Source organism: Lycorma delicatula, chromosome 3 (genome assembly GCF_047948215.1).
Source record: "Lycorma delicatula isolate Av1 chromosome 3, ASM4794821v1, whole genome shotgun sequence".
Classification (NCBI taxonomy): domain Eukaryota; kingdom Metazoa; phylum Arthropoda; class Insecta; order Hemiptera; family Fulgoridae; genus Lycorma; species Lycorma delicatula.
In genome coordinates this window covers 83,561,059-83,588,558 of record NC_134457.1, presented here as the reverse complement: position 1 = coordinate 83,588,558, position 27,500 = coordinate 83,561,059, and the positions used below count along the sequence as shown (strand labels likewise).

At 29.6% G+C, this 27,500-nt stretch overlaps 1 protein-coding gene across 10 annotated transcripts in view; it reads right to left on the bottom strand.

Moving 5' to 3' along the window:
- Positions 1 to 298: 298 nt before the first annotated feature.
- Brd7-9 (Bromodomain containing 7/9) overlaps positions 299 to 27,500 on the bottom strand; it is a 54,746-nt gene continuing 27,544 nt past the window's right edge. For 9 of the 10 annotated variants that reach the window (XM_075360101.1, XM_075360100.1, XM_075360104.1 and 6 more), the window contains exons 7-14: positions 21,926 to 22,040; positions 19,535 to 19,718; positions 16,689 to 16,824; positions 14,559 to 14,818; positions 11,626 to 11,784; positions 8,631 to 8,821; positions 2,944 to 3,168; positions 299 to 542 (exon numbers count right to left, since the gene is read on the bottom strand). In XM_075360101.1, coding sequence (XP_075216216.1) covers positions 2,968 to 3,168; positions 8,631 to 8,821; positions 11,626 to 11,784; positions 14,559 to 14,818; positions 16,689 to 16,824; positions 19,535 to 19,718; positions 21,926 to 22,040 — 1,246 coding nt within the window. In that variant the 3' untranslated portion in view covers positions 299 to 542; positions 2,944 to 2,967. Of the gene's footprint in view, positions 543 to 1,966; positions 2,166 to 2,943; positions 3,169 to 8,630; positions 8,822 to 11,625; positions 11,785 to 14,558; positions 14,819 to 16,688; positions 16,825 to 19,534; positions 19,719 to 21,925; positions 22,041 to 27,500 lie in introns of those variants that run through there. The other variant, XM_075360099.1, reaches the window with a different exon arrangement.

The window sequence follows — 27,500 nt, the reverse complement described above, 5'->3', positions numbered from 1 at the left end:
ACTGAGCACCATGATATATTTTTGTTGACCAACATATGAATAAATATCAAAAGATAAAAGATTTTTAAAAAATACATGCATATATATATATATATATATATATATATATATATATATATGTGTGTGTGTGTGTGTGTGTCAAGCTAAAATCTTATATCTACAGTTTGCTGTTTAACTGGAAGAATTATATGTCGAGATATTTAAATGAATGCTTAAAAGAGCTGGAAATATATGGGTATAAAATACTTGTATCAATAAAAGATATTATTATACAGGATAATTAAATAAAAAATCACAATAATAAATAATTGTTATTTCTTTGCATTCAACCACTCAAACTGGAATGATAGATAAAAGAAAAACAGTTCCATAATTAGCTGGCATGGACAAAATGTATACCAAACATCAATAAAAAAAATTAAATAAATTCTCACATATAACAAATAAAATTTCACTAGGGCAGCTAATTTTTCTAGAAACTTTAAACATCCCATTCATGCCACTTCATGTAAACTAATGAGATACTTGTTGACCAGGTACATCTGAAAGAATAAGCTAAATTATAACATATGGCGAGAATAATACATAGTAATTTCTAAACAAACTTAAAAATTATTTCATTTTTAATATTTATTAGAACGAGTGAGGCACTAACAGATTTATATATTTTTAAGAAAAAGTAAATAAATAAAAGTAAAAGTAAATTATTAACTGCTTAATTGAACAAATGGCTAAGTGCCTAAAGAATGCTTAATTAACATTTTGATTTGTCTTAACTAAATACTTGTTTATCTGGTAGTACACTTCTAATTCTTCAAAATAAAAAGCAACTATATAACAAACTGAAATTTTTGTTATCAATCAATTTGGTGTTGTAGTTTACTATTTTAACATTTAAATATTTGTTTAGTTCTCAGCAAAAATACTCAATTGAGATTACAAAAGATAAAAAAAGATGCTATGACGATTTCTAAATCTACTTTAATAATAATTGTTATTATTAAAGTGACTGTTCCAGAAATTCATCCATTCCATTTAATCTACATATAGTAAATTATTATTTTTAATAAGAACAAAAAATAAATTTAGTAAGCGTTTTTGTTTAGCACATTCTGAAATATGCTAAACAAAAAAGCTTACTATCAATGAATAAAATGGATATTGTTATACACAATGGTAAACATATTTTTATACACACATCTATGACCTTTTCAAGAACAGGACCCAAATAAAAATTACATTGTCTTGAACAATTATATTGAATCTTCATTATCAATGTCATAACATCATTCATAATTCTCTAATAATATTAAAACATATCAAAATGATCAGAAATATTAGAATTTTAAAAATATAACACGACATCATTTTAAAATTAAATTAATATTTTTTTTCTCTGCTGTACTATGCATTTGGCTACTGAGTTTATTGTGGTATGTCAAATGTTTTTTCATAGCATTCTAATACTGCACAATTCCTATGTTATCTGATTTTGCATTTGTTTAATGTTTTACTTAATTTTTGCAATTCATTTCATAAAAAAAATTGTAAATCTTCAAATTTTCTACTTAAATTGAGTTTTTAGACATTAAATAAGAATGATTTGACTTATAAATTAAAATTTTATCTTAACATTTATAAGTTGTATTCAGCAAGTGTAACTATATTTGGAAAGGTTTAACTGTTTATGCTGTACATGTCATAAGCACTTGTGTTATACAAGTTGGTTAAAATTTTAGCCAACTTTGTGATAGTTAATATTTTTCATTTTTAGTGCATATTTTTTTTACATCAGTATAAACAAACAAAAACACGCATGCACACACATCTCACACACAAAACTAACTTAAATATTGCATGAAAATTCAAAATTGCAACTAAAAAAATTTATTTTTATAAATTTAATTTTGAAATTGTTGAGTATAATGTAAAATTGAATGCTGTTTAAATAAAAATATCAGTTACCCGTTCAAAATACTTTCTGTAGTTATTAGATTACCATAAGTAGAATTTTTTCTAAGTTAAAACATTGTATTTACAAAAGGTACTAAATAAAACATTTTATTGCAACAATTTTTTTTAAATATCAACCAATTTGAGAAAATAGTTTTGAAAACTTAAATTTTTGGAAACATCATACACAAACAGAAAGACATCTCTGATTCCTGCAAAGTAAAGTGAAAAAAAATGTTACGATTAAAAGAGTTAAAATGTAAATGGGCTTAAATTTAATTAAAGATAAATTAATGTTCTATGTAAGACACCAAAAACAGTTAAGTGTAAAAATGTATTAAGCAGCATGATGAAACTTCAATATTTTTGTTTAAAAGTTTTAATACAAAAAAAAAATTAATATCTATTAGATGCCGTAACTAATCAATTGTAGGTTTGGTTCTAAAATTAAACAAAAGCTATACTTTTAAACTAAAGCCAGTCTAAAAAACAGCCAAAATATCCCATGTCAAATTAGTAAGAGAAACAAGGTTACAAATGATGAGAAAATTAAAGTGCGTTTTAATTTCCTTTTTACCAAGCCAAACATACTCTCAAGAAACATCATGCCACTGAAATACAAGTGATATCAGTTTTATAACACCTTCACTTTGTTCACTACAGAGATTGGTAGTACTATTGTGAAACACATCATTACTCCTCAGAGAAACCAACTCCTGACACCAGTGTCTGTGAATCTCTGATGTTTTAAACGTATCAAAACCACAAGAAAGGCTGAGGCAGATTGTAGAACACAACAATCAACACACAAACTTCTGCTGCAAAACAATATATGACATAGATGCATTTACCTTACTGCATTACAGAAAGTAATAAAAATATCAAATGCGTTAATTTTACATTATAGCTTCAAAATGATTTCTTAATTCAACCACCATTTTCTCCTTAACAACTACAAATTTTTTCTATATTAAAAAAAATGCTACAAACCTTCAAATTTAAAAAAATTTATTTTCACGATTCAGAAAGCATTTCTTCAATTGTTTTATCATCATGCAATGGGAAGTTGGTAAGAGCTGGTTCACTTTCAAGGAATTCTCTAAGCTCAGATTCAAGATCAACACCAACTCCACTCTCTTCTTCAGGACTACTACTATTTGCCTCTTCACCTGAAGTTCCTGATTCAAGGCATACCCCAGCAGATGATGACTGTCTCTGAATATCAAAATAAAATTAAATTAATTACAATATTAAATGGATATAAATTACAATTTAATACTTAAAGATAAACATCAAAAACAGAAGAATCAAAATTTATAAATTAAGTTAAAAATTAAACATCTGAAGCGGCAAGGAACTTGTGAAAACTCCTTGGAAAATTTCACACAGAAAAATAATTCACATGGATGATCAGACTAATTTAAAAGTTTAATTTTCAATGTTATAATTCCGAATAAAACTTTATACTTTCTCCAACAAATAAATTTACAATTTACATAATTAAAGCTACTTCAAATTATCAGTATGATAATAAGTAAATATATTTTTTTAAACTTTGGCTAACATTTACAAAAAAAAATTAGAAAAATCAAAATAAACTTTAAAGAGTTTTTCGACGCAAGCATGCACGCAGCACACACACACACACACAAATCATCTTTAATGATAGTCTATATAATAAATATACTGAATTATTATTAAATTTTCATTATTTAATTTTCAAAAGTTTATAGCAAAGAAATTGTGGAAAAATCATTAAAATGAGGTAAAAACATTTTTATTTTTATGACTTGATTTTTACTGTGATATGCCTATTTTGAAAATTCTAAAACACACGTCTTCAGCAATTCAATAATAGTTCAGTTCCAGGATGGTTTTAACCTTATAAAATTCTATCCAAATAGACTAAATTTTGCATCCAGGTTGACTCGAACAGTTTGACTTTCAGTCCCATATTTCACCTTAATCTTTAAACAGTTTTTTTTTTAATACAAAATTTTGAAAAATTCTTCTTTTTCAGAAAATCTTTCAATTTTTTTATAAACATATACACAATGAATGTTTTAAATTAAAATAGTATCCTTTAGCAATATATACGTGGTGATACAGAAGGAAAGGAAAATAATTTTGGAACCGATTCTAAAGCTTGAAGTAAGGAAAAAGTTCATATAAACAAATGTCCAAAAACGCTTTGTTACTGAGATACGGCTAATGAAATATTTTTCCTGGATTTCAGATGAAATGAAATCATTATGAAATTTTTAACGCACTATGTAAGGGGTAAACTTGATTGTTTCTTATGTTTTTTAAACAAAAAAATAAATAAAACAGATTACAGAATTTTATTTTCTGTAGTTTTCATATCCAATGTAAAACAAAAAACATGTATAACTTCGTTAAATGACTAACAAATGCATAAATTTTATTATCAAAACTTGTAGAGAATTTAATATTGAGAAAATTGATGTAATAAAGTCTATGAAAAACAAAAAAAAAGTAAAAAAAATCAACTTTTATTATTGATAACAATACAAAAAAAAATCTGATGTGGAAACCACATAACTTCCTTGTATGCCTATTAAATTGCACATACACATTTTTTTCAAATTTAAAGTAGATAAAATTTTATTTTATTAATAACTTCTGATATTTTTTCTCTTTTTTTATTATTATTATTGAATTATTATTTATCGTAAAAAGGTTTTTACAATCAGAGGTTAATATTTTTAATAAATCAATATATCTAAATTAAAAAAAAGTTATGATTCAATCCAACCCCTTATAAGCCCTCCCCTTGTAAGATCCAAATGTTTCAATAATTAAAATTTTATTTAGCTATAACTCAAACCAATGAAAAATAAAATAAAATCCAAATACAGATGGATTTTCAATCTTGAAATTAAAGTTTAAAAAAAATTGCTACTTTAATTAAGTCCCATTCAACCCCTTGATTTCTGGGGCTTAAAATTTTATTTATGCAGTAATTATTTACTTCAATAAGTTGAGTCCAATTTGGTGGAATGTTATTCAACAAAGCTAAAAAAAATAAAAATGCCCACTTGTCTAAGGGGTACAAAAATTCTCTCCAAAAGTGTTAAATATTTAGCCAAATTTCAACATTTTTTGTGAAAGGTTTTCAAGACGACAAAGCAAAACTATTTAGAAATAATGTTGAATATGTCCCATCCCAAAATCCAGCAGACTTAAAATTTAGGAATTAGAGATAACTTAATATGTAACAAAGCTCAATTTTCAATGACTACTATACTAAAAAGTCAAAAATTAAAAATGGTGAAAACTACCCTTCCCCCAAAATTTAATGACACCAATGGCTCATATACAGAAATTTTTGGCTATCACTATTCTTTCCCTTTATAGCTACACTGGAAAGAAAAATAAAAAATAAAGGAAAAGAAAAAATAATCAAATATAAAGCTGAAAATAGCTGCAGAAGCAATAGAATAATAGCCAGAAAAGAAAAAAAGTTATAAAACAAACAGAAACGGAACTAAAGAATTTACCATGAATAAACTGGACTAAACTGGTCTAAACTGGTGGTCCTTATTTTTCAATTCAAACTTTTGCTAATCATACCACTGTAAATTACAACACTGTGTGAAAAAATAATTTGTACAAAACTTCGGGATTGGACAAAGGAAACCTGTGCCACATTCATATTGAAGTTTAGACATTTCAATGATATCACAATTATAGATGATACCCATTACAGATATATACACTTCCTGCAAAAATATTAGTGAATACTTTACGATGAAATTACAAATTCCGACAATAATGATGACGTCATTCATGTTAGCAGAGTAGTTATGGCAAGGTACTTGTGGAGGAAAACAGATGTACAGCTGTAAATAGAGGATAAGGCACCTTGCTAGAACGGCTCCGCTATATATGTTTCAATATTATATCGGAAACCAATTTATTAACGATAAAATCACACAACATAGTGTCTTGAGTCATAACACAGGGCTGTGGCAGAGGGGCTATAAAAATTAATTCTCTATTCAGCAATCTTTTCCGATTCTTACCTGCTTTTCTTTTATATTGCAGCTTCAATCAACATCATGTGATGACTTTTTTCACAAATGATGAAAGAGAAAGTTACGCATGAAATTTAATTATATTCAAAGTTTCTATGATGGATGATTTTGACACCCGTAATGAAGATCCAGGCCCAAGTAAACCAAAGAAGATGAGGGAAACAAAACAGATTGTTTTAATATGAAACTCATGGCAACTTTGAACATAAGTAAAATTATTGATCATAATACAGAGTGTACTGCTGTTGCTGAAAAGCATTAGGTCATGATATTTACAATTTAGTGATTCAATTAGGCACAATTAGGCATAGTCACCTTTGTTTGTGAACTACAAAATTAAGAGAAGCTTTCCAACAGTATATATCAAAGTTTATTGGTTAAAAACCAATACACCATTGGCATGGAAAAATGTTACAAACTTATCGCGAAGAACTCAGTAGAAAGGCTACTTGTTATAATTACATATGACTAAAGTGAATAACGATTAGGAGTTCCTAAAATATCAACAAGCAACACAAGAGAAGTGTGCAAGTGTGGAAGTGTGCAAGTGTGTAACTGTGCAAGCCTTTTGCTTTTAATGTGATTACTTGCTTTTCTAACAATATGGGAAGATTCCAGGGAACTTGTATCCTAACGGAACAGATCATTGAGCAGATTCTATTGTATTTTCCTTGTCATCATCATACATACGAGAGTTTTGAAATTTGTTTTTCAAGAAAAAATAGGAAAATCTTCAAGACCTAAAATGATCATTTTTAATGGTTTTCAAAAGCTTGGCCTAAAATAGATCAACCAATTTTCAATCAAGCATTAATGATCATTATGTATATCAAAAACTGCAGGGTGTAGAATTAATATTAAAATGTGTCAGAAAAATCTAGAAGAAAAACATCCAAGAGATGATAATAAAGAAATTTTAGCACTCATCATCATCTTTCTAGGTGGAAATTGGCCCGAAGGGAATCATTCTGCAGCTTGGAGCTTTACACCAGGCAGGCTAGGTGGATGGCTAAAACCATCCACCTTTAAAACCATCCATATTTATATATTAAAAATGTATATTTTTCATGAAGTTAGGTAGTATCAAAGATATATGTATGTTCATTGTTAATATAAATTTATATTGTTAATATATACATATTCAACCATGGTTCAATCCACAAATCCCTCAAGTACTGCAGGAAGAAAACATTTTTTCTAAAGAAAGCAAGAACTTTTTGACAAATTTGAAATGCCCATTGCTTTCCTTTTTGTTATCCATTAACCTGGGAGAATCATCGTACATAACAGAATTGAAGATTGTAAAAAACTTCAAAACTGTAAATGATCTTGTACAGCAAGTGGTCAAAGTGACAGAGTAAAATAATTTAGTAACTAAAGACGAGACCCACCGGGTTGGTCTAGTGGTGAACGTGTCTTCCCAAATCAGCTGATTTGGAAGTCGAGAGTTCCAGCGTTCAAATCCTAGTAAAGCCAGCTATTTTTACATGGATATGAATACTAGATCGTGGATACCGGTGTTCTTTGGTGGTTGGGTTTCAATTAACCACACATCTAAGGAATGGTCAAACTGAGAATGTACAACACTTCATTTACACTCATATATATCATCCTCATTCATCCTCTGAAGTATTATCTGAACGGAAGTTACCGGAGGCTAAACAGGAAAGAAAGAAGTAACTAAGGAAGAAAATAGTGAACAATACATCATTCAAGTACTGGAGTAGTATTGGAAATGTTATCCTATTGCAACTAAATCTGATTTGATGGAAAACTAAATTCATTAATTTTACATTTTTTATTAGTAGTATTTTCATTTTATAGTATACATGCATATATAAGGAAATTTCCTTATCAGGATTATAAGGGTTGTATTAGAATTTTTTAATAAGTAAAAGTGTTTTTCTACATTTGACAGTGGATATACATATATAACGAGAAGATATCGTGACATCCTTAGAATTTCTAAATTTCAATTCAAATGCAGCACAGGTTCTCTTCTTACAATCATTCTGAAGTTTTACACAAATAATTTTTTCACACAGTGTCAATTTACAGAAATGCGATCAACAAAAATTGAGGAAAGATTTCCACCCATAAGAATAAGGACCACTCTACTGGATGTGGGTTGGAAACTATAAAAAAAATGAATGGCAGAGGATTAATGCAAGATTCTTTAGAAGTTTTACAACACTTTTCTTCATTCTTTTGTAGTAAAAAATTGAAATAATATTCAATCTTAAATTTTCTTTTTTTTTATAAAACAAAATTAGCTCTAACATTTATTCATATAATCACATAATTTACGTTAGTTTTAACTAGGTTTACTTCACTTAATTTTCCACCCCATTTATATTCTTTTTACTATTAAAAATCAACAAGGTTTTTTTAAAGATATTAAATAATTTATTAGCAAAACAAATATTCCAAAGTATCAATAAGTAATAAAAAAAGTCTGCCAAGAACTGCAAACTTTCCTGATGCTGTTCCTTATGTTCTTACTCTTCTTTCTTTTGTAGTAATAAAGTTTTAATACTTGAAGCAATATTCATTCTTATTTCTTTTTTAATAAAAAAAGTAGAATAATGATTACAAAAAATAAAAATTAAAAAATTAAACCTGAGAAGTATCCATTGGAGAACTAGGAGTCGCTGCAGAATCTGATGCACTGTTACTACTAGAAGAATTAGCTGGTGGTGGTAACGGTTCAGGCACAATACCCATTGCTTTACGTATACCAGCAACAGGTGCTATTGCACCAGGAATAACTTGTTTGGCTAGCTCTGTCAAGCTTTCTGTAATTTTTTCGGCTATAAAAAAAAAAGAAAAAGAATTTAATAATTTTTTTTTGTTTTAAGTTCTTATTGCAGTTAGCAAAATTAAATTGTAAAATAGAAAACAAAAGTTATAATATTAAGTTTACTTCAAATTTTAAATAAAATAAAAATATATAATAAAACCTGATGATTAATCCTGTAAAAGGAGTGAAAAGAATATCTCTTTTTCCAGTATCTTATATATGTTAATTTTACAATACACTTAAAACTATCCCATAGATTGGGAGTCTAGCTAGACTCTCAATCTATAGGAGTGATAAATCATCATTTAAGCTCCCAATCTGTTTTGCTATAGGTAACAAAGCTGCTTGCAGCAACATACAGTAGGGTATGTTGTGTTTTCCACAACACAGATGGAGGCTAGAAGTACAGTCATTAATATGATGGTAGTCCATGAATACGGAGAAATTCCTACAAGTAGTCACAGACTGGTAGTAAAAATATGTGAGGTATGATGGAGTAGTCTAAAGAAGGATGATACACCTAAAATGCAACAATACAAATAATGTGCCTCAGGTAAGCATTGGCTCCTCTAAATCATCTGGCAAGCCTCTCAGGATTTCAAGAAGCAGAAAGTCACACTACAATTGGTGATTAAGTATATGCAGATAAGCCAGACAAACAAATAATTCCTGAAAGGACAGCAGCTCGTTTTTTTACTTGTTTAGGGTGCCAATAAATATGGGTGAAGATGCCTGAAATTAAACTTAAAAGGTTTAGGTTGTTCCTTTTTATTTTTAACTATTTATTTTTTTTATTTTGTTATTTTAGGCTTTGAGTAACTGCATGGCTAAAAGCAATGGAAAATTACAGCTGTATTTTCTGAAGGAATACTTTTCCTCACTTCTTTTTTTATCTTTTTATAAATTTATATAGTAGCTTCCTCTTGGATAAAATATTCTATATGTAAAATAGTCCCCTAGTTGGACCTTCAGGTTGAAGACTGTAGATAACAGGAGATCATCTGAAAATATAAGAATAACATTCTTTGGGTCAAAATGTGGAAATTAAACATAAGTTGTAAGCCAGATATAACAGGGATATAACAGGATATTGAAAGATAAGGAGAATTTTTGGGTCAAAGAGAATTTTAAACAATCAACACAAAATCAAAACGAGAGTTGGAATACAAATGAAAAAAAATTAGCACAGTTTTTAAAAGAAATGGAAAAAGTTATTTTAATTAGTATAGATTCAAAGCTTTGAAAAAATGAAGCCAAAATGGTGCTAATAGAATACCTTTGTTACAGAGAAAAGAGTTAACAGCTCATAGAAAGATATAGAAGAAGTACTGAATAGAGGACAAAAATAATCTGATAAAATATTAGAAGGAAAAGAAACTGATGACTTCAATGGAAATCTATATATTATGATCGGAATTTGATAAGAGGTCTGAAAGATTTAAATACAGATAAATCAGTAGAAAATGATGATGTATCATCTGAATCATGATGCCATATGAGATAAATAGGAGTGAATAAACTTTAATCATTAGTATATTAAATTTAACAAACTGAAGAACCTTCTAAATTTTTACAAGTGTCCAATTGTTAACAGAAAAAAGAAGGACCAGCAGATAATTGTGAGAGCTATTACCATCAGTTTAACATTTTGAGCATTGGAAATAAAACGTCGCAGAAATAAAGACAATGAAGAATTTAATATTAAATTAAGGGAACACAATATAACAAAGTGACAGAATTTTGTTATTTAAGTAGTAAATTATAAAGGAATACAGACATCAAAAGTAAACTGGTATATGCTGAAAAGAAATTGATTAGTATCAAATATTTGTATGGAGAGTAGCACTTTATACAGTGAAACAAAAAACAGGGAAAAAGTAAAGACCTTTGAAATGTGGTTATAGGAGGATGTTGAAAATCAGGCGAGTTGATAAAATCTAAATTAAGAGGTGTAAAGATATAAGAAAAGGAGTGAAATTGGAGGCAAAATCTAACAGAGATGATATAGGATAAATCAGGATGCAGATCAACTGAAGTTAAAAAGAGAGAGAAAGAAAAAAATTACCTTTTGATAACTGGAAGCAGAAAAAGTTATGGGTTTTTTTAACCCTTAATCCAGTATTTAACAGCAAATACTGGATGGGATACAGTATATTCCAAAAACGAGGATTTTTCAAAATACTCCACTAATGCTGGCAAGTACGAATTTCTATTCTTATTACCTTTTAGCAAATGTCTTTATGACAGTAAGTACTGTTTATAGTCAGGCAATTTCTGTTTTTCTTGGAATGTAAGTAAACATTTCAAAACAAACTGGGATTTTCTATTATTTATTTTTCACACCCTCTAAAATATTTTTCAATGCATTTAATTCTCTTATAACTTAATTGTTTATATTTAATAGATTATTCTCACATATTAATTTTTATTGTACTATATACATTAATAAACCCAAATGACTATCAGTAAATGATACAGTTCTGATGAAGAAAATGTTTATTTTAATGTTGTGGGTGAATTAACAGAACATTCAGTTCATTACAGTAATTGAACAAGAGAATGCACCAATTACAGATCCGAATCTATGTTAATTTATGTAAGCAATGATTTAAAAAAATATATAGCAAAGATTAAACCAATTTTGGGCTGAAAGGATTTCCTTAAAAGTTTCTCTAAATAAGTTTATATATTCAACTGAACTGTTATGGCTTAATGACATTAAAAAAAAATTACTAAGATTAAACTTCAATAATAAAAAAATTATGTAATTTTTAAAGTAACTATATAAACTTAATACATTACACATATACATACCTAAATGCATTTCAGTATCAGAAGGAGGCATAACATTGCTAAGGTGAGGTGGAGGTGGAGCACTCAATCTATCATTTTGCACCTGTTGTAATTTTTCTAATAATACAGTAGTCTGATCTAAACATTCTTGCATCATATTTTCTTCTTTCCATGCTCTCTCTGCAAAAAATAGATAATAAACATACTTGTAATATACAATTAATTTAAAACATAAAAGATTGATTCCTATAAAACTATCTTAAAAAAATTGGCAGCAAGAATAAAAAAAACTACATCTGTATTAAATAGAACAGTAAACAAATTTCATAAAGCAGTATTTTCTACAACATTCTTGTCCAACAAATTTTTTAGTTATTTTTCTGATCACACCTTTCCTACAAATATCCTAATGAGAAGCACCACAGCTTTTACTAGATATCCAAGCCCACCTTGAAAACAAGCTTTCCAGGGTGCCGGCACTGGATGAGATAGCTCAACATCACCATGTCTACTAAGGTTGACTGATCTAACTCCACTAGATATTTTATTTGTTGGTGTTATGTCAACTATCCAATTTTTTTTTTTATCATATATGTCGATACTTATTTTAAATGAAATTATACATCGTTTTTTTTAAAGGATTAAAACAGAAAAAATATTTAAAAAAGAAAAAAATTATATTTAGAGAAATATTACATAGAAAAAATTACAGATAATCATGTAATCTGAATGAAAACAATTACAAATATTTTAATACAGAGAAAGTTACATTTAAAAGATTGTGATGATGATGATGAATGGAAACCAGAAACCAAATAGTACGATTACAATTCTACAACATTAGTTTACTAAAAGAAAAAAGAAAGCAAAAAGAAATTTAATCTCTGTAACTAAGGTTAGAAATGCCCATTTTCAAGTTCACAAGGTTAAAAACAGTATTAGTTATTAGTCCAGTGTTAGAAAATAAAAATAAAGTTTTATCTCAGAATCCATTTTCATGAAAATATGTAATTAAGCTTCAAAAGTTATATGTTCCTGATGTGTGCGTTTTGTTTTTTGGGGGTGAAAACTACCCCTTGTTAAAAAAAATTCAAAAACCATACATTTTAACATTTCATAGATTGAAATCATGTTTAAATACATTGAATAAACATTCTTTTACGTTGCGGAATATAATTTATGATATTTTACGTTTTAACCTTTAGACAGCACCCCTTACAATGAAATAGTTTTCAACAGTTTGAAATGTTTTAATGGTACATTTATAATGAATTAAAATCCCTTTACTGTTTATAATATAATTTATGATTATTGCAACATTTCAACCCTTAACAACCCTTATGAAAAAATTGTTAAAATTATAGATCTAAGTGTTTTGTAGCTCAAAATCATTTAAATGTGTAGAATAAATATACTCCACTTTCTGAAACAATTTATGATGTGTTACAATGTTGCAACCCTTGGAATTCACCCTAATGACAAAAAAAAACTAGTTTTCAACAGCTTAAAATGTTTTAATGGTGCATTTATAATGAATTACAGACTTTTTGCAGTTGTTAACGTAATTTATAATTTATTGCAACGTTTGAATATACTGCAACATATTGTAATATAGAACAACTGTCGAGAATATAAAAATTTACCGCTCTGAAAATTTCACCGAAAAAATGCAATTGGTTTTTCAATGATAACTTCCTTAATTTTTAACCTATTCAATTGCTCCAAAAACCATTTTGCAGGGAATTTCAAGGGCTACAAGGCATGTAAAGTTCAGATTCCTTGAGCCTTTCATTTTTTAAAGTTTTTGGTTTAAAGGGCTTGGGGAAGATGGTTTGCATTCAAATGCAAACTTCTAATGGTGATATCTCAATCAATTTTATTCTACAGAAAAATTTTTAAAAAAAATGTTCAATTAAAAAAAACTAAATTTTTGTACTCTAGCATTTTCTTTGTATTTTCTTTAGTTTTTCAATTATTGTGAAAAAAGGAAATTTTTTACGAAATTTTAAAAAAATTTTCACATTTGAATCAACCTTTTTTTCAAATCTAGGCATTTCAAACCAGTCAAATATCTACAACATATTGTTAGTACTTAAATAAAGTAAATTGTAAAAGGATTACGTTCAATTACAATTCCCGCAGAAAAGTCATTTGTTTCACTGCTGATATTTTTCTCCGAAAAAGTGAGACAACCATTTTATTTTCATCATAACTCTGTTACTTTTCATGCTAATGACTTTTACCAAAACTAATTTTAAAGGTCTTTTCAAGTACTTTGAAAAATATCCTATAGGTTTTACTTAAAAAACTTTCCGCTTTTTAATTATTTAATGTTGAAAGGTTTGACTTCAGATTTCAGTAAACAAAAAGTTACCTTCAATGAGGCATAACTCGGTTGGTATTGCATCTACAGAAATAAAAAATAAACCAATCTCTTCATTATTTTATAAGCTTCATTTTTTCTAATAACTTTTTTAATAAAACATAAGGTTTTTGAGTTATTCGTGAAAAATCGTTCAATGGTTGGATGAAAAATCAAGAATTTCATTCACGAATAACTCAAAAAGTATAGACTTTAGAAAGAATTATTATAGAACATTTTTTGCTTAGAATTTATTCCTTCATCGATTTCTGCAGTTATTTTGAATGTAATAATTTCCACTCCTGAGAAGAGGTGTCATCCACCCCCAGGGTAAAAACACACATCAGCACTATATAACTTTTGTTCCTTGACCTATTCCCTAATTAATGTCCAAATTTTGTTCATCAATTAATTTTGTCCATCGATTTTGTTCAAAAGGATTCTGAGTGAAAAACCATCAAACATTAGACTATATCACAAGAATTCACATAATTAGTAGTCCCTAGTAACTGAAAAGACATAAGAAAATGTCTTTTTATTCACAACTTCAAGATCCTAATATTTAATATGAAATCAATAAATAAATATTTACCATAATAATCAAGGAAACTGGTTTCAATTCCTAGATCTGCCAGTGTTTTTAACTGTGAAACATCTATTTTTACGTCAGTTGCAGTTTGAGGAGCTGGTTTAGATTCCATTAACTGTTTAACTCTTTCTTCCTCTTCTCTGAACTTTTTCCTTTCTTCAAGCACTTTTTTGGTCTTTCTATGATCTCCTCCAGTCAATAAATCTAATAAATTATCTACCATTGTTAAAGTATAATCACAATCTTTGGCAAAATTTAAAATACTGAAACAAAAAATATAATGAAAAAATAGCATCTCAAAAAGTAACAATTATTACATAATTAAAGACTCCATACAACATACTTAGCATGTAATAGTAAAAAATAAGCAGACCCATAAATTATCCAACTATAGTAATATACAACACATATAATATAATGCATGAATATAATATAATTCTAAACTTATGTATAATATACAACCTACTCAAAAAATGAACATTTATAAGACACCTGTGCATGTGCGTGCATGCACATGCACACACATTTGGAAACTTTTCAGAAAACTTGTGCTTTACTAAATCAGTATACTTGTCACCTTTATAAAAGACATGTTCAACGAGAAAAATGCATTTCTCAAGCAAAAGAAACATTACATTTCTCGCAATTATTGATTCTGATAAACAAAACAAAACGAAGCACGTTTATTTATCAATTGACGTCTTGGTTTATTACTGAGCAACACCCAATGAACTCACAGGGCAACCAACCTAATGCTGAAATAACAGAACGCACTACATAATTCTAAAGTATATTACGCAGACTTTCAGATATTAAAACTTCAATGTTTTGAAGTTTTAATATTTGAAACATTCAAAACAGCCTTAAAATATCATTCAAAAAGACAGACAGAAATTATGCCCCAAAAACCAACACAATTAAAAAAAGAAGTAAACATAAGTAGTAATAAAGTAAAGAAATAGTAACCCAATTTAAATACCTTGGAGAAATAATAACAAACAATTTAAAGCTAATAACAATAAACTAATTACATATAATAATATAATTAGGTTATATAATAAATAACATCTGGATCAAAAAAGAACTGGATGACAGCCCTCATCCATCCACTACACAAAAAAGGAGAGAAAACAGACCCTAACAATTACAGGGGAATCTCACTCCTATACACACATACTAAATTCTTTCAAGAATCATCCTCAACAGGATCGGTTTACAATTCGAGAAAGAACTAGGAGAATACCAGTGAGATTTCAGACCCTAGAGGAGCTCTCCAGACCAGATCATGAGTCTCAAGCTAATAATAGATCATAACAGGAAAAGAAACAGAGACATGATGACACATTTATGGATTTCAAGAAATTTATGACTGCATCCACACAGAATCCCTACTAAAAATTCTATGACACCCTGTACTACACCCCAAATTAATAAACATGATAAAACTGACCCTCACAAACACTAAGTCAAAGTTAAAATTCAGAGGCGAGCTCTTGGAACCATTTGAGATCAACATAGGACTGCAACAAGGCTGTCACTACTATTATTCAACTGCACTCTAGAAATGATAATGAGGGAATGGCTCCAAAAAATGCCCTAAAAGTAAAAATGGACTGAAAAATCAAAACAAACTGTCTTGGTTTCATCGATGACTTGGCAATGCTAGCAAACGATATTGATGAAATTAGATCACAAATATTAGAACTTCAAAAAACATTATAAATAAAACTGGTCTCAAAATATAATTAAAAAAGACAGAAATTATGGCCTAAAAACTAGCACAATTAAAAGAAATAAACAGAAACCGTAATAAAATCAAATTAATATGTTAAGTCTTAATATGTTAAATGTTAAAGCTTTACAAAAAAATTTTACTAAATTAATTTTCCATTACACGTTTATCTTTTTCTCTTAATCCCAATTTTCAACTTAAAAATGTCCATTTTTATTGAAATCATGATGCAGGTTTGCAAAGTTCTTCTGTGCCTCTTGTACTTCAATTATTTTACATTCATCATGGCTATGAGACAGACTGGAGCAGATAAGTATGGTAATAAGAAAACACTCTTAATTTGTAAACAGTGATTCTGATGTCCCCTAAAGTTTATTACACAATCAAAAATAAAACCATACCTTTCAGCATACTGAACAGCTGCTTCATCACCATAAGTCTGAAAAACAAGGTCAGATTCTTCCTTTGTTAAATTTGCAAATGTAGAATCGTAAGAAGGTGCATATGATCCAAATGCTCCATAGTATAAAGGCTTCACTGGAAAAAATTAAATCAACCATAATGAGCTTTTATGATTACATTACATATAGCGTAAATTGATTTATACTATGTACAATTAACAAAGAACAATTTATGAACAATTCCTTACACTATTTGAAACATCAATCATCAGAAATTAGTTGAATCAACCATGTGCAGGAGTTGAATAATGTTTCACAGAAAATTTCAAAACAATAAAGTAACAACTTCTTGTAATGCACTCTACCTCGTCTGCAGTTCTGCCTTGTTGTCATTCTTTTACAAAAGTTAAGTTTTTACAGCATGCTAAAAGACAAATTCAGCAAAGCAGGTCCTGCTTATCAAATATATTAACAGAAAATGTTTTAAAATGTACATTTATTAAGTAACAAAATGTACTTGTAAATTTATTAAGGTTATTATCTACAAATGTGTGACCTGTTTCTATTAAATTATTTATAGAGATTCTACTGTATATACAGCTTGAATGTGTTCTTTATATCTGTGATTGAATGTGTAGTTCAACATTTAACATTTAAAAAATAAATCTCTCATTCTGATCAGTACCTAATACAATATGCATACATCACTTGCGAAGAGATATGCTACACCCAGAATAAAAAATGAAATTCCCAAATTCCCCCAATAATTCTCTGAATGGTTCAAGAAACTGTAGTAAAACCTTGATCAGAGCAGCAGCACAAAATATACAATTAATTGTACAATAAAACCTAGACATGATTAAATTCTACATTAGTAGTAAAATATATTTCAATATGTACTCCTGTTGAGTAATTCATTTTCTTCTGTCTATCAATGTATATTTTGTTATTTTTCTTTTTATTGTCGTCGATTGGCTTCAACAGCTCGTTAATTGCTAACCTTAGGGTAGCCCTGAGAAGGGCTGTTGTCATCAAATGGCTTCGACAGTTCGTAATCCATAACCTTGTGGTGGCCCTGAAAAGGGCCATTTTTGTGTTAGCTCTGACAGGAGCTGTTGGGTGCGGAAGCTGGTCTCTGGCAAAGTCGGGGAGTTGCGGCTTGCCAACCAGGCTTTTCCTCAGCGGCAGTTGGGTCCCCACTACAGCTTGACCGTGGTGGCCGCCAGTGCCTCGCAGTGTTGGGTCGGCATTGATCATCCTTCGCCAGCACAGCCGAAGCAGTTCTCCCCAAGCGATCCCATGCTGGGTTGGCTACTGCTGCCGAGTCCACCAGCCAGGGCAATTGAAGCCTGGTGAGCTGAAGCAGGAGCAGGAAAGTAGCTTCCGCATCCAGTAACTCCCTCGGCAGGCTGGCCACAGGCCTGCTGCTCCGGCGGAGATGTTGGCATCTGCCAGGTGGTCCCACATTGAGCCAGCCAGGGAGAACTGTCTTCTTCAATCTTCTTCTTCTTCTTTTTCTTGGTCTTCTCCAGGTGGTGGTCGATGATGAATTGCTTTCACTATCATGGTGCATACTCTTTTATTGGAGCCTGAGAGTGGTGGGGCTGCAGCGCCGCTATGGTGAGAGTACTGCGCAGTGGTAGTGATGCTTGTATCGTATACATCCGTATACTGTGCACCAGTTCATATCTGAGTTGCTGTACCATGTTCAGCCCCAATATTAAATTAGGCATATATGTGATAACATTATATAAACTTACATATTTTTAATTATTTGAAAGTGGTACACAGACCTTATTTCCTGAAAATGTTGGCAATTTTGTACAAATGTTGATTAGTGTTTACAACATTATGAATTTTCTGTTTTTTTGTATTTTACATGGCATGTCATGTATATATTGATCAAACATCATCAATAAAATATCAAAATTATATTTTATTGCACATAATTCTTTGTTGGAGTTGTCTACTAATAAGAGTTACATATTAGGAGATGGAAAATGTGAAAAAAGCTCCCTTTTTGTGCTTTTTACTGCAATTAAAAGTGTTGGATAAGTGCCAGTTGTGGTGGGTTTTTCAACATATTTTTAAAATAAATCTTTGATAATTTTTGCCTTTTAGATTCTTATTTTCAGATTTATAAATATGTCTCCATGATCATGCAGATAGAGACTATGGGCTAAATATAAATTAATTTTAATTAAAACATCTTTATCTTTTTATCAACAAGCTTAAATAAAAAAATATTTTCCTATAATTTTTTCATTAAAATTATGAAACTAAATCCTGTTTTCAATCAGTCTTGTTTGCAATATTAGTAAACCGACCATTTTTTTATCAAATTTCAGCAAATATTATTAAAAATAGATCAATTAGATACTGTAAATTTCCCTTTAACTGCTTTTGTTTTTTCTATAGTGTTTAGTATTTTTGTGGATACCTCTACTCATGAGAATGTTTATCAAAAATACATATTCTTAACAGTCAACATTTCATCAGATTTATACTATAATGTTGATAAATGGTTATTTATCATAATGCTCCTAAACATAAAGTTTAAAAAAAAATACCTCCCCACAATTTTGACAACTGCGGCATTAACATGTTTTTAGACCGTAAAATGATATATTTTACACTAGACCACACTTGCTGACAAATTAACACCTCATTGCTTTGATTCTTCAAATGATTAGGGGTTTGGTAAAAAATAAAATCATAAATAATATAAAAGAAAAATTTTTTCTCATAATAAATGATGAAAAGTTTTCTTTTTAATAATAAAAGCTAAAATTAAAGAAACAGAAACCATATTTTACATTAAAATAACCTTGGCGTTTCATATTTACCAGTTTTAGCAATATTTCTTCTATCTTCTTTAAAACCTTGCAACTGCCCAGTTCCATGGCTTAGTTTACCAACTAACTGTCCAAGCGACACTGGTCTTTCATTTGTTTCAGGGTTTACACCATCTCCTGGCACTAATATTGCTAAAGATGTGGATCCATCTTTTTTCTGACGTAAAAATCCCATCTAAAAAAAACATATATATACATAATAACTTTAATTAAACTTCCTTCTTTGGTAGAAATATCCAATACTGAGATTAATGAAAGTTCCAAACTAAAACATACTAATGGTTTAAAACAAAATATATTTTTTTAAATTTTATTATGTCACCATCAGATTTATAATTATAAAATTAACACTGAAATAATAAAATAATTTTTGAACTTATTTCATTGCTCTATTAGTTTTGAACACACAAATTTTATTGTTCATAACTACAATTTTTTTATAGTTAAGTTTTTAAACAAATTTTTTTGTTATTATTTTAATAATAATTCTCAGACAATGGCAAAGTACACCCAAAGAAGTACTTTAAAGAAACATAAATGACTGTAAACATTAATTTTTACTCTACTACATCTCTGTAAGGGAAAGATAATTCTAAATTGTCTTCTATCAAATAAAAGAGGATAAAAATTAATAAATTAAACAGTCAAAATAAATATTGGGTTTAAAGAAATTAAAAGTAATCAGTTCAAATTAATTAATAATGAATGAGACATTTTAGGTAGATTTCATAAGAAAGCTACCTTATTGTAATGGGTACCATGATTTGACTTCCGGAAAATTTTGACATTTTTGTGTTTCACATCCCCCAGATCCCAAAACCACCCTCAGTTCAAAAGTTTATATATATATTCATTTCTTGTGCACACAATAACTGCTGTAATTTTATGTCAATCACTTTCAAATTGATACATAAGATATAATGACCCAAAATCTCGGTCGAGTTTGTTAATGGACTAAATCAGATCAAATTTGTTAATAAAGTTCCTACCACTATTCTTTGGATAAGGGCCTAAAACTTATCTAAGTAAAGTTTTTTGATACCACCAGCCATTGGCCCAGGAGATGGAAAAATGGGGTTTCAAAAACAAAGAAATCATACCTCACTTAATGGACTTGTATGCTACACAAGTGAAACTTTTTTCACATGCAACCATTGTCGTATTGAGTAAATTTGAAGTTTTCTGAACTTCAAATTACTTTGAACTTCAAAAAGTGGAAATCTTTTTTATCCCCCTATTTAGCACCAGTAAAATCTACCTCCACCTTCTGGTGTGCCAAAACAATTTTTTTATATATATATTAAAAGAAACCAGACATTTTTAGGCAAAATTTTTTCCCCTCAATAATGTTGTAATGTCCAGGTGATTACGTTGCAATTCAGCATTCAAGCAGTGAGATCCATCATACCATCAGTTTTCTTTACTGCAAATCAGTTTTCATAATAAACAATATCGATGTTACATTTCCTCACACATAAGTTTAAAATTTATTCATCTGCTGATGTTTTTCAGCCTCTTTGACTGGTTCATTATTTATGTTTATATAATTATCCTTAACAGATCTTACATCTTTACCTTCAACAGCACCCAAGCACTTACAGATGTTATTTCTATAACACATGTCAATTCAAAATGATGTACACATAACAACCTCACAAACCGAGCCATCAACTTTTCAACAGCCAATTAGCATAATTTTTTCTAAATTGTGTTGCCACATCAAGCAACATTTATCTAATTCCCCTTTTACAAATAATACAAACACATTAAACCAGATTAGTCCAGCCTGATTATTAGAAATTCCTAATACTTTTTGGGAAAAAATTGAAACTTAAAATAAGAAGATAATATTGTGAGTGTTACAAACCCAGTTTAATTAATCATATTGTAATACATTATAACAAAATAAACAATATATTTACAAAAAATGGATTATCTAATTACCCATAAACATTCAACAAGTGCGTACTTGATATACAGATTACATATCAAACAAGTACTGTTTAGGTTAAACATAATAGTGTAAAATCAATTGTCATTTGTACATGAATAAAAGGAATTATACACACAGAATCAATCATAAAATTCCGACAGAACTTAAGCATATAATATAATGTCACGTAACGTTTTTAGTAATTTGGCATCAGGGAACCCAACCTTACTCAAGGAAAATAAGAAAAGGAACAAGGCAAGACTATTAGGTATCTACAGAATCCATACAACAAAAACTTAAAACATACAAGCAATATTAAATACTCATTAAGTGAATTAACAAATAATCAAAATCAATAGTTCTATACACACCTTAAAAAAAAAAACAAATTAAAACCACTAGAAAAAACATCACATAGGAATTAAATAGCAAACCAACTAACAACTCACTTTTGTATTTGGTTTCTTAAGAGAGAGCTTATCAGCAGCAGCTTGAGCAGCCTTTTGTGCTTGTTCTAAGATTTCTTCTGGTGTTAGATCATCAGGAATAGCATCAAATTTGCTTCTGTAATAAATATAAAAAATACATACTTTCAAAACACAAAAAAACAAATATTTATCTTTAATTTCACAAAAAAAATAAATAAAATAAAAGGGAAAATAATAATCTGTAGAGAAAAAATTAAATATTAAAAAAAATATAAGATCTGGGGATCTTAGAGACCACAACCCTTTTGATATTAAACGATGACCAATACATCCCCGTAACATATACAAAATTTCATTAGCAGTACAACATGTTGCGAAATAAAATAATTTATTTAATTTTGTTATGTTTAAGTATCCTGCTGGAACCAACATTCTCGTTCATGTAAATCTAACATGGCAATAAACTGTTCGATTTAGTCGCGAAAACCACACCATCTATAGATTTGTCAAAACGTAACGGCCCATTTACACGATGCCCAGGAGATCACAAACCCAACACCAATTTTACATGCGTATAATGATAATTTATGAAAAGCGTGTTAGGATTTTCAGTGCTCCATATTTGGCAGTTTTGGCTGTTAATCCAAGTAAAACCAGGTTTCTGAAATAAACATGAAATAAACATGATCCAAAATTTCAGTACCATTGTCATCAACAATACTGTAAACATTTTCCATAGTCAACTTCTTGCAGTTCTTTAACAACATCGAAGCAATAAGCATGCAATTGTAATTTTTTAGCAGCCCTGAAAGCTGTAGATAGTAAAAGCAGAGCCTGTGAATATAACTTTCTGAACGATTTTCTGGGTGAGTGAGTTAAACCTTCTTTCATCATATCCTCCAGAACTTCTACTGTAAACAGTGATTGTCAACCTGTGCTTTTCCAATCATGTACACTCCCAGACCCACAAAATTTACTAATCAAATGCGATATTGTCGACTCATTAGGAACTGAAAAATTGGGAAATTTTATCCAAAACTCGTCTTTCACTCACTCATAATATTTATACACGCAATAAGTCTCAGTAATAAACACTCATTCATCCTTGGAAAATGACATAGTTAACACAATAGAGATAAATTTATACTGATATAGCACTAGTACATAAGGACATTTCAACTGCTACAAGCTGATAACTTATGAACAGTGTTGCCAACTGACATGTACAGAGAAATAAAATTTACCTATGTGTGACTTGTACCTTCTTAACCTTAGGGTTACCTCTTTTTTGAAACACCCGTTTTTTTTTCACCTTATGACATCACCAGTCAGTAGTTCATGTGACAGGTGTTAAAGCATCCAATTATGAATAACTTCACCTATTTAAGTAACAAATTGACTAATAACAATTCATATCAAGCTGATTTAACTGTAAACAAATTCTACATTACAGTACCCAATATAAAAATTGATCATTTCCAGTTGAACAATTTAAACTAACTGAGCTATACATAACAGAAAATTATCTTATACTTCATTACTAAAATTACATTAGATTCCCAATTATTTCTTATAACTAGCCCCTTTTTCTAGAACACAAATAACTTATTATGATAAAAAAAAATTAATAATGACCAATATGACTTCACTACATACATAGAACCACTAGATTATAAATGTTTGTCTAGTAGATGGATGAAATAAGCACATTTCTTTAATCACCTTCTTATCCATTAAATCTAATGACTGACAGCTGTCTAACTGAATCCATCACAAACCAAATGCTTCGGTGTGTCATAATTGTTAGCTCCACCAACTTCAACAACTTGCTTTAAAAGTATATCCAAGGCCTTTCCTCTAGCTGACTGTCCAAGTTTTACTCCATCCAGAAATTAACCGTTGTCTTAATACATGACATAATGAAACATGACTTCAGTTTTTTTAAAACTTTAAGATCGATCTACACTCCTCTAACCACTGTGGCAACTCATCATTCATCAATACTTTATTCAATTTATCCATAACATTCTTTCCAAAATCATACTTTATAGACCTCTGAGGTTCTTTTCTCATTCCTTCCTGAGATTCATTTTTTAATAGCATAAAGAGCAAACTTTGAATAACTTCTACATAATGAGTCTCTTAAAAGAAACTTACCTGCAAAATCTGTTAACAGTCTTCTTTATACTTCTTTGTGGGATCGTTGTTAATGATATCAAGCACAATATAATGGGGGTTTTCTTTTAAATTATAACATCCAAATTAAACATACAAATTTGAAAGAAATGTACATTAACTGCCAATGTTGTTTCCTGTTCAATCTAATGTTTAATTTCATAATTTAAAAAATGTAGTGGTTCACTTTAAAATCACTGAAAATTAGTGTAATTTGATTTATTTAATGGCTAATTAAACCAAATGCCAAGTTCTATCCAACTGCATATGGTTCAGTAAACCGTACACTGTTCAGCATGTATATTGTTCAACACAATTTTTTTTTTAATAAATCATTAAAAAAAAATTAAGACAAATTTCCACACACATTTTCCTCATTGAAAAAAAAGAGATTATAGGCCGCATAGTGTAACTTAACAATTGACCATACAAGGGACAGTATACCGTACATTTTACTAATATCGTCCCACCTCATCACAAGTGTGACATATATTACGGTTATAAATGCAAATGAAACTAAACCAAAAGCAATTATGTTATAAATTACAATTCATAATACACTGAAGCTGCAAGAGGTAATTTAACTACTGAAAGAAAATCAAATTAGATTAATTAAGATGTAATTGTAATTTGATAATAACTTTAAAAAATTATGAAAAATAAAAAATCCATGGAAAAATACATAAATTACTGTAACATATTAAATAATGGCGAATGTGTTATTTAATTATTACAATGTTTTAATTACTCAAATAATCTAATTTAGATACCCATATAGGTTAAACATTTCATTAACATTTGAATTAGTTAAATCAAACTTACTGATCTGTGTTCTGTATTCAAGCTTTATGAAAACATTTCTTAAACTCCAGATAGTATCTCTAATGGAACCTAATCTTCAGTATCACTTGCTGTTTCATTAGTGGAAGTTTCATCATTTAGCTTTATTATTGAAGTTTGTCAACTTCAATATTCGTGGCATATTCTTCTTTACACCAGTAATCATTTTCAATTTCCATAACTTTTTCACAACATTTTAACCAAATACTAGCATCAATGAATAAATTTTGTTCAACGAGGGCAATAGTACCTGCTCCTTTAAAGGTTAATTTTCAATCTCCCACCCACGTTTTTATTATTCCCTCAAATTGGTTCTACTCTTGAGTATTCTCTTTTAATCATCGGTTAATTAAAGGAAATATTCCACCTCTTTAGCCACTCCTGCATTTCTGTTTTAAAAAGAGTTTCCATACTCGAAATATTTTCTAATTTGTAACAATGGTATGGCACATTAACAAGAACTAACTACTACAGAATTTGGTTTCAATTTCCCCAAAAGTTTTTTGGAAACACATTGTTTGAAATTCCTGTAGTTCATATTATATTTGTATTATATATTATATGTAATATAAATTACATATTATTTTATTATATTTTTCATAATATATTAATTTTTTTATTTTGTTTTTAATATTTGTTTTGTGATCCTTTGTTTTATATGACTGAGTTTTTGCTATCTTCATGATTTGTTGGGTTTTTTTTTAATATTTGTTTGTATCTTTTTACAATCCCCTTACTGTTAATTTTCTTTCATTCTATGCCACTAAAAAAATATATTTCTTTTACTTTTTTGGCTTTTTCTTTTTTCTGTGTTTGTACAAAATTAAAATTTTCAATTGAACTTAAATATTGTTTTTATTATGTTCTTTTGTTCACACAGTAATAAACTAGCTTTTCTCCCATAAAAAAATTATTTTTCCCTTTTTCCCTGAAAATGGGAAGCAAAAAATGAATATAGTTATATTGTCAAATGTGTACAAGTTATTAAGTTTTGAGTAATCTTGTTTGTTAGGTAGCATGATGTGATTCACCATTTATGGCAAAGGTATATTAATAGCATGTTAAAGAATTTATAACTGTACTTATAGTAGTATGTTCCTTCTGTTTGTATCTTTTGCTTGTTTTTCGGGTAGTTTGTAAACATAGAATTCAGGTTTGACATTCACTGTGCAGCATAAGATTCACTGTTTGTACCATTGGTACTTGCTCAAATGTAACTTGCATACAAGGTGTGTGAGAAAAGTAAGTGATTGGTAATGCTGCAAGCGATCTGGCAATGCTGTGTCTACCGGTCTGTGCTAGACCGGTTTGTTCATCCCTTCCACAAGCTCAGTACGAGTTTCAACTCCGTTCAGCCAACACATAATTTTTGACAGCACCATCAGTGAAATTGTGTTTTTGTTGTGTTACGAAAACGGAGCATCGGAATTTAGAGCAACATTGTGCAATCAAGTTTTGTGTTAAACTTGGGGAATCCACGAGTGTGACCTTTGAAAGGTTGAAACAGGCCTATGGGGAATATTGCTTATCAAGAGCACAAATTTTCTGCTGGCATAAATCATTTTTGGAAGGCCGAGAACACGTTGAAGATCAACCTCACTCAGGGAGACCTTGAACTTCAAAATCTTGGCTAAAACGTTGAGCGTGTGAGGGTTCTTGTTAGATCAGACTGTCGTTTAACAATAAGAATGATGAGTGAACAGTTAAATTTACACACTTTCACCGTACATCAAATTTTGACAGATGATTTAGACATGCAAAAGGTTTGGGCAAAATTGGTGCCGAAAAACGTCACAACGGAACAGAAGGGCAATCGAAGAAACATGTGCGTTGATCTTCTTGAGAGGATTGACAATGACCAAGAATTCTTCAATCGTGTGATAACAGGTGATGAATCCAGGAATACAATCCTTGAGTACAATCCTGAAATAAAGTGGCAAAGCAAAGAGTAGCACACTCCATCATCTCCCTGACCGAAAAAATGTTGAATGAGCAAATCAAAGATCAAAATCATGCCGATTTGTTTTTTTGACAGTAGGGGTCGTGCATAAAGAATTTGTTCCTTCAGGACAAACTGTCAACCAAGTTTTTTTACAAAAGTGTCCTTGAAAGGCTCAGGAAAAGAGTGATTCGCGTGAGACCAGACACTGCATACAACTGGATGCTTCATCATGAATGCCCCGTGTCATACGGCCATTTCCATCAGGGAATTTTTGGCCTCAAAAAGCATTCCTACAGTTCCTCAAACCCCCTATTCACCTGATTGAGTCCTGTTGACTTTTTCCTTTTCCCGAAATTGCAACATGTTTTAAAAGGATGTCATTTTGGAACTCTGAAGAACATTCAAAAGACTATGACCGACCAGTTAAAAGCCCTACCAGTTGAAGCCTTCCAGCGATGCTACCAGGAGTGGGAACAACAACTCCGCTGGTGTATAGCTGCTCAAGGAAACTACTTTGAAGGGGATAATATTGTTGTTTGAAAATAATAAAACCTTTGGTAAGTAAAAAGTCAGTCTCATTACTTTTCTCACACACCTCTTATGTGTAGGGTCCACGCTATATTGAAGAACAGTTATGCG